The 8,490-nt window shown below is 41.7% G+C and overlaps 1 protein-coding gene across 1 annotated transcript; it reads right to left on the bottom strand.

Annotated features, from left to right (window-relative positions):
* Nucleotides 1-3,709: 3,709 nt before the first annotated feature.
* LOC112401846 (thymosin beta-4) lies at nucleotides 3,710-5,795 on the bottom strand. Its single transcript, XM_024748360.1, has 3 exons — nucleotides 5,743-5,795; nucleotides 4,593-4,706; nucleotides 3,710-4,145 (listed from the first exon to the last, which is right to left on the bottom strand). The coding sequence occupies exons 2-3, from the start codon at nucleotides 4,690-4,692 to the stop codon at nucleotides 4,111-4,113; spliced, it is 135 nt and encodes a 44-aa protein (XP_024604128.1). The 5' UTR covers nucleotides 4,693-4,706; nucleotides 5,743-5,795; the 3' UTR covers nucleotides 3,710-4,110.
* Between the last annotated feature and the right edge of the window lie 2,695 nt (nucleotides 5,796-8,490).

The following is an 8,490-nucleotide window of genomic DNA, read 5'->3' as shown; positions in this document are numbered from 1 at the left end:
ACTGGGCATAAACCCTGAGAAAACCATAATTCAAAAACAGTCATGTACCACAATGTTTCATTGCAGCTCTATTTACAATAGCCAGGATATGGAAGCAAGCTACGTGTCCATCGACCGATGAATGTATAAAGAAAATGTGGCACATATATACAATGGAATATTAGCCATAAAATGAAATGAAACTGAATATGTGTATGTATAGCTGATTCACTTTGTTATGAAGCAGAAACCTACCATTGTAAAGTAATTACACTCCAATAAAGATGTTAAAAAATAAATAAATAAAAGGACATAAAATTCAAAAAAAAGAAAAAAAAGCATATTGCAAGTGACTGAGTGGTGACAGACAATATACACCAATTCCAGCTAGCTAACGAGAGGAATTTATTGACAGGACACTCGGGTCCTGAGTTAAAGCAACCAGTCTTTGGATGGGCTGGAGTCAGGCAATGTCAGGGACCTCAGAAGCAGAAAATTATGGAATTTTTTACTAGAATACTGACATCCATAAATCTCATCTCATTATACGTAAATAAAATGTATTGGAACCCCAATTTGCTGAGTTTAATTCTCTTAGATTACAGTGTAAGTCACTCTTGGAAATGAAATCTAAAATTGAGAACTTTTGTGTCTGGGGAGGGAAAGGGAAGAATATATTTTTCTTGTGCCCTCCTGGGGCAGAGTGAAGGCCGCTAGAGTAATCAAGCAATAAGTACTTTCAAGGTTAATATAAGGGAGAAAAATAGATTTCTTCTCTACTCTTTGGAATTCTCTTCTGAGAACACTGTAGTAAAGAGATTAAAAAGAGAAAAATAAAATAGAAATATATTAACATATATACATGTATAACAACTAGGAAAAGTGGGTAACTTTGGAACCAAGGATTAAATACCACATTAATAAGGAAAGGGGAGCGGATATAGGTCTCTCAGGGGAGAGTGATTTTTAAAATAATAGATGAGAGGTAGCATAGTTCGTGACAACTTTGAGTGTACTGTTGTCTTCTAGTCTCTTCTGTGATGAAGAGCCAATCTCCCTTAGTTAATGAAACTCCCTGGGGAGGGAGTAAGAATGTGTTGATAACAATTGTATCCTTTTTGGAGGATGTCTTTAGGCAGCTGAGGGGATGTCAGTGAAAGCCTCTCACTGTATTTGCTGTTTGTAGTGTGTCTACAGTTCAAAATAGTCAATATATCAAAAAGTGGCATATCTGGGGGTGACCTGTTCTGTTATCCTAACTAAGTAGTGTATTTTGAGCTTAAATTCTGTGCTAAGGCTCAGGATGCTTTACCTTTATTTGGGGGCTAATATTATTTCCAAAATGAACTGTTCTTTCCAAAGTATGAATTTGGAACCATTCATTTAGAAGTAACAGAAAATATTCTGTCTTGAGGAGTTAGCTGGTTCTTTGAGGAAAATGAATAGATCCTCCTCATGCATTTAGGAGACGTTACCTGACTCACAAAGGTGTGGGGAGAATCTAATGGTTATGAGAATCCAATGATGACCCTTCATTTTAATGGTAAACCTCTTGTCCCCTTTCTGTCTGTAAGAAAGAGTGTTCACTGCAATCTCCTAAATACCACGACAGTAAATTCCCATACTGAATCATAAATACCCCCAAGTGGCAAAATTATCTCACACTCCTGGGGAAAGAAAACAGAACAAAACAATGGTTTCTCCTCACATCAAAATTTAAAATGTAGTTTCCCCACTCCACCTTCACCTGCCATGTGCAAAATTAAGAATACAAAGCAAATCTGATTTAGGCAGAAACTTCTGGATTCCCCATCCCACATATCAAGTACCCAAAATTCAATAATTTGCCCTCCAAACGAAAAAAGGCCTTCTTTGCCTTTACTTGCTCTCATGAATAATCCTGCTTCTCTAGGTATCCACTTACTTTAAATTGAGGATACTGGATTTGTGGTAATTTTTTTTTTAAACATCTTTATTGGAGTATAATTGCTTTACAATGGTATGTTAATTTCTGTGTGGTAATTTCTTACAATCTTTGCCTTGTTTGAAAAATGCACACAGCAAAAACCTATCTGTTGGTTTATCTTTGTGCCTTGCACATTTTCATTTTGCCACACCCTTCCTTAGAGGCAGGAAGAGAAAATGCAGGGCTGGAGGGCCAGGCTTCAGCTTGAGAAAGTTCCCTGAACTTTGTGCTCACTGTTCTTGTCTTTTCTCATCAAGCAGGATGTGGCACTTCAGGATTTGCAGCCACCATCCCTTCCCTTGCAACGCAGATAAAGGCTTCTAGCTGATGGTCTGGTTGATTACCTAAACCAGTTTAAATGGTTTCCTGTGCATTTCTCAAAATGTGTTTAGCAAAGGAAATGAAATCAACCAGTTGAATAATCAACAATTTGCACTCACCTTTATCCCCCACCCTCATTCCCACCCCAACTTCAAGATATTTTATTATTATTCTAAAATTTTATTTATTATTTTATTTTACTTTTGGCTGTGTTGGGTTTTCGTCGCTGCGTGCCGGCTTTCTCTAGTTGAGGTGCTCGGGCTTCTCATTGCAGTGGCTTCTCGTTGCAGAGCACGGGTTCTAGGTGCACGGGCTTCAGTAGTGGCACATGTGCTCAGTAGTTGGGGCTCGCAGGTTCTAGAGCGCAGGCTCAGTAGTTGTGGTGCACAGGCTTCGTCGCTCCACGGCATGTGGGATCTTCCAGGACCACGACTTGAACCTGTGTCCCCTACATTGGCAGATGGATTCTTAACCACTGTGCCACCAGGGAAGCCCAAGAAAGATGTTTTCATGTCAATTCTTGGGTGCAAAGTTTACCTTCTTGGATATTTACATTGTAAATTTGAGATTTTGCATAAACTTTCATTTAAAAATTCAGTTGTTTTTGTTAGAGAACCTCGGAATCCATTAAGGATTAATAGTGTTAAGACTATTAGAAAAAAAAAAAGGTAATTTACTTCCTTCTTTTCCTGTACATTAAAATGACTAAACACAAAGGCTTTCCTTTTCCTATCATTGAAAGCATTTCAAATTGAGGATTATCAGACAATAAAAACCTGGAAATGAGCCAATTAATTCATGTTAAATTAAACTTAGCACAATGCCACTGGTACCAGTTTAAATATCCAAATATTTTAATTTATTTGAATTAACAGTACTTAATTATCCTAAAATCATATTCATTAATGGTATATGTATTTTTCACTGTATAAAAAAATTTAAATGTTGAATTCTAATACAAAGTGAGCCGTTACACAATGAGGAATCACAAATACTAACTTCCTTTTTAAGGCTCTGTTAAAAATGCAGTTTCCACCCATTTTTTTATCTGGTAAGACTGCTTGAATTCTATTTGTATCAAAGCCAGTAACTGGCTAAATAACCAAGTTCAATTTGATACCAGAAATGCTTTGCTATATATATTCCCATTTCATTTTTTTCGTTATAGAAAGTGTTGCCTTATCAAAACCAAGATTGTAAATATATTTTTAGGAAGTCTTTAATACACCTCACATGAATTCAGCCTATGAAAATGATGTCCCAACTAGCTGGTCTAGACAAGGGATTTCACATACCCAGGTAAAACCCTTTTCTGTGGTATAACATAATTCACCTAGATCACCAGATGTCTGTCATTTATTTTTCCCCAGTGAGGCCAAGAGGCAGGCCCCTTTGCATAGATTTAATCTGGGAATAAGCCTTCCAGGCACCAGCCACACGAGGTAGGTTTTAAAACTTTATTTGCATGTTAAAAAATTGTGCATTCCAATAATTAAAATCATTTGAACAACAACAAAAAAAATTGGCACTCTGATTTAACTGCATTTTACAGCCCGCAAGACACCTTGGACCACCTTGCTCTTTACTCTAGATTTCACTGTCGTCCCTCCTCCTTCAACAACATGCAAGTTCTTTTCCTCCCAGCCAGACAGGTGGATGGGAGAGGCAGGTGCGGCCTTTGTTGTCAGTAGTTCTCCTCCATTCTTTGATGTGAAAAGGGGCAGCACAGTCATTAAATCTTAATCCAACCTCTTTGCATCTTACAAAGTTAAACAGCTAAAAGAAGTAAAATAAGAAGGCAATGCTCGTGGAGTGTACAGTGCATATTGGAGGCTCACGCCTTATTACGACTCGCCTGCTTGCTTCTCTTGTTCAATCGCTGCGACCGGAAAAGAAAAAGACAAAAAAAAAAAAAAGATGGAGGGGGCTGGAGGTGCGAATTCAGTATAGCCGAGCATAGAACTACAGTACTTTCGTTTAAAGATACCTCTCCTCATCAGACAAATTTCTACAAGCACAAATAGGCATTCCACCATGAAATATTTATGTGATATACAACATTTGAACAGAGAAAAGGATAAAGGTATTTTCATATTAATATGGTATATTAAACACTCAATTATTAGATTATTAAAGCCCCGTGTTTGTTGGCTGCAAGGCAATTTTCAATTAACCTTTCCCTGCCGCGTGAATCAAAAAACTGTCAGCTCCTCCCCCGCACTCCCTGCACCAACCCCAATTCTCCCAGCCCCTCCCATCCTCTCCTACCTACCCCGCCACTCCCGCTCGGCCTTTTCTAAAGAAGTGGGGTGGGAGGGAAGCTTACTTTCTTGTGAAGGCAGTGGATTTTTCTCTTTCGTTTCTGTTTTCTTCAGTTTCGACTTATCGAATTTCTCAATCTCAGCCATATCGGGTTTGTCAGACATGGCTGCAGAGGAAGCTGTAGGTACAAAGCCAAGAGGGAGGTTGAGGGCGGGCCTCCCGACTCAGAAACAAGCCTCTGCCCTCCTGTCTCCTGCCGGAAAACCCACTTTGACTCCTATCGCTTTCATTCAGGGCTAAAGATCTTCCTCTTTCTACAGGAAAAAATGAGAACCTCCCTCCCCGCCTTTAATATTTCAAAACGCGGGGGGTCAAATTGGGAAGATCTCCCACACTAGGAGGCCGAATCTTTCGGAACAGTGAAGTTAACCACTGTGGGTTAGTTACTTGCAGCGTTTCAACATTACAGAAAAGTGAAACCATTTCAAGTTTAAGGGGAAGAAAATCGACTTAGATTTCTTAAAATGAAGCCAAGGCTGCACAAAATGTTTCCGTTTTCTATACGTAGCCTCTCCCCCAAAGATGCGAGCCGTCCTGCTTTCTTTTCTGCTCACAAAGGCGGCAGCTGCTGCCGGGCGCCACAGACCACCGCCCTACCCGCTTCCTTCCTTTCGCTCAACAATGTAGCCAGCCGCACACAAAGCTGCCCCCCACACCCTCTAGATCAACGCTGATCTGCATTTAGGAGCGACTCCACAGCTCTGCACACATCCCCCTGCAAGAAGGGCATTTTAAACATTTCATATTATAGCCCAGCCGCCTTAAACCTTAACAGATACAGCCCACGAAGCCATAGGAGGAGAGAGAGAGAAAAAATGTCATTGTGGAGCTCCGGGCTTGGGTGGGTGTGAGCTGGAACAAAGGATCTTGCTGCTCCTGATCCATCATCGCCTACGAGGCGATGCAGAATGCTTTTGGGGGAGGAAAGAAAAAAATGTTCCCATCGGAGCTGCCACAGCAAAACTGCTAAGTTTTTAAATATTAAAAAAAAAAAATCACCGAGTTCCCGACCCCGTTACCCAGCATCTGAAAGGGTCTAGCACCCCCAAGCTCCCCAGGGGCAGCCTTTCCCGGGAAGACGACTCGCGCTCGGCTTCAGGAATGAGGGCGCGGGGCGGGAAGGGGAGCAAAGTGGCAGGGGCCCCAGGGCTCACCGGAGCGAGCTACAAGCGAACCAGGTCCAGCCTCCGCAGTAGTCGCCGTCGAGTGCCGGGCAGGGCCCGGCTGGCGCCGCTATATGTGTGCTCCTATGTAAATGAGGTTACGTCACCGCCGGCGCGCCTAACTTCTTCGCGCAGCGTCTCCGGAGCGCGTCCTGGGTCTGTCTGGTGTTGGGGGCCCACACCCCGCGTCCACCCACGCACCTAACTGCAGCGAGGGCGGAAAAATAAAACGCGCAAAACCCACCCTGCCACACTTCCGTCATAATGTATGTCCCCAGCCCTGTATGTCTGTTCTGTCATCATGGATTTTTGCAGCAGCCGCCCAAACCTGTTCTAGGGGACCGGAGCGTGATAACTAAGGGCCTGGGTGGTACCTAGGGGGGACTAGCATTCCTTTACTGCGAAGCTGCCTTTGTCCATTGGAGACATCCCCAAGCCAGGGTGAGATGTCCCTCGCCTCAGGGCTTCGCCCACTGCAGCGGTGCGATTCCTGTGATTTCAGCTTTCAGGCCAGTGGAAGCCCTACGCCCCACCCCGGCCCTCTTTGTCTCCTCGCTGGCATCCTCCTAGACTTGGGTGGGAAGTAAACCACCATAAATGATTAAGAAAAAAAACCTTTATTACTGTAGCATGGAAATTTTTTTATCGCTACGATTTTGGTGAGCTCCGAAACCAAATAACTAATAGCTGCTGATTCATTGTTAATTTATCTGGAGTTTATAGAGTACAACACCTCTCCCTTAGAAAAAGTCAGTCAAGTTCAAGCTATGCTATTTACTTCCTGCCTGACGAGGAGGAAGTTTTTTCACTTTCATGTTCATTACTTTCCTAAATTGTGAATTGCTAAGGAGGCTGGTTTTGAAGACCAGAGACTGCAATTCCATTATGCCTAAAACTCTGAAGGTTGAATTTAAAAATCAAACTCTATATTTTGAATGGAGTTTTTGGAGCACAATACCATTTTATTTTTCTCCTTGGGGTATGGTTGCTTTACAATGTTATCTTAGTTTCTTCTGTACAACGATGTGAATCAGCTATATGTGTACATATATCCAGAGGTTTCTTAAAAAACTAAAAATAGAGCTACCATGTGACCCAGCAATCCCACTACTGGGCATATACCCTGAGAAAACCATAATTCAAAAAGACACATGCACCCCAATGTTCACTGCAGCAGTATTTACAATAGCCAGGTCATGGAAGCAACTTAAATGTCCATCAACAGAGGAATGGATAAAGAAGATGTGGTACATTATATATAATGGAACCTTACTCAGCCATAAAAAGGAACAAAATTGGGTCATTTGTAGAGACTAGATGGACCTAGAGTCTGTCATACAGAGTGAAGTAAGACAGAAAGAACAGGATTCCATTTTGAAGTGCACTTCTAAGTTACATCCGGAAATATGGGAGCTCTAGGTAGAGAGGAGCTGTTTTCAAAATGGCACCTGACTCTGTGAATACTAGGGACTCCTCTTCTTATGGCTGAAATTACTGACAAATACCATGCATACCATGCCAGGGTGGGCCGCGCTGCACATGGCCTGTGAAAGGAAAATGAACCAGTTGTTATTTTAAGGTAAAGTAGTATGCACAATACTCCTCCCTCCCTGCATCCTCAGAAAATGTTTCCAGAAACTCGTTGCTAACCATGTTTATGGCAGAGGCTTTTGTCTCACTTGGGATTAGAGTCTGTTGTTATATAGCACTTAAAAGCCATTGCAGGAGCACCGCAAACCTCCCCATTTCTTCCTCCACTGGCCTTCCTTCTTCAGTGGAGAGGGAGAGGGGGGTAGGGGCAGGTTACTGTCTGGTTCCCCAGTTCACAAGTGGGGATACTGGACTTTTTGTGCAGGCAAAAAGACTTTTTGTGCAGGATGTCACCTCTCTAGTTACATGTCTCCCTAACCCCATCCTAGGAGATTGGTGTGAGGGTCCACTTCATTTGAGAAACAGAAGATGTGGCAGAGTGGATTTTTGGTGGGTTTCAGCTGACAGCTGCATTTTACTGACCCCATCTCTGTAGTTTCTCTATTTTTATTTCCATCAATCAGAGCCTGTCAAATATCACTTCTTTCCTCCAATGTTTCCTGTTTAAAAAAGAATACCACTACCAACTCATTGCTGCTTCTTCCTCTCCATTTAAAGGAAAACATACAACATGAGTTGTTTGTTTTATTCACGGTCTTCCTCAGGACTAGAGCCTAAGAGATAGCTGCATAGGAGCTCTGAGAAGCTGCTCTGGAGGTTGGGGAGAGCCAGTGTATGTGTGATTTTTGTCTAGGAATATGTACAGTCATGCATCTTGGTAAAAGACTATTGGCAAACACAAAGAACAGATAACTCAAGGTAATGATTTTGGTGCTTTCCTATGTATTTAAGAACCTGCATTTATTAAAATTCTGCATGAGGTATACATCTTTACTATCTAAGAGGCCTTCTGTGGAAAGCACAGAGTATCCAGTTATCAACTTAATTTCCTCCCAGAGTGCACTGTTAGTCATTGATAGCATCAGGTTTTGGCTTAATCCTTGTAGACTTGTTGGGGAGGGGAGATAAGCAAAAAAAAAAAAAAGAAAAAAAGCAAAACCGCTTTGTTCTTTGTTTACTTACCCAAGGTCTTTTCCTTAGAAAGGGTTATGCTTTGCAGAACAGTGTATCTAAAGGGGACTAAGGAATAGAAATTTGCAAATGCTTAGAGAATTTTTCTAGTTTTGTAACAAGCAGACTTCTGCTGTG

This window comes from Neophocaena asiaeorientalis, unplaced genomic scaffold (assembly GCF_003031525.2).
Source record: "Neophocaena asiaeorientalis asiaeorientalis breed wild unplaced genomic scaffold, Neophocaena_asiaeorientalis_V1.1 scaffold824, whole genome shotgun sequence".
Classification (NCBI taxonomy): Eukaryota; Metazoa; Chordata; class Mammalia; order Artiodactyla; family Phocoenidae; genus Neophocaena; species Neophocaena asiaeorientalis.
The sequence above is the reverse complement of the archived record's forward strand: the minus strand, read 5'-3'. Positions and strand labels throughout refer to the sequence as shown.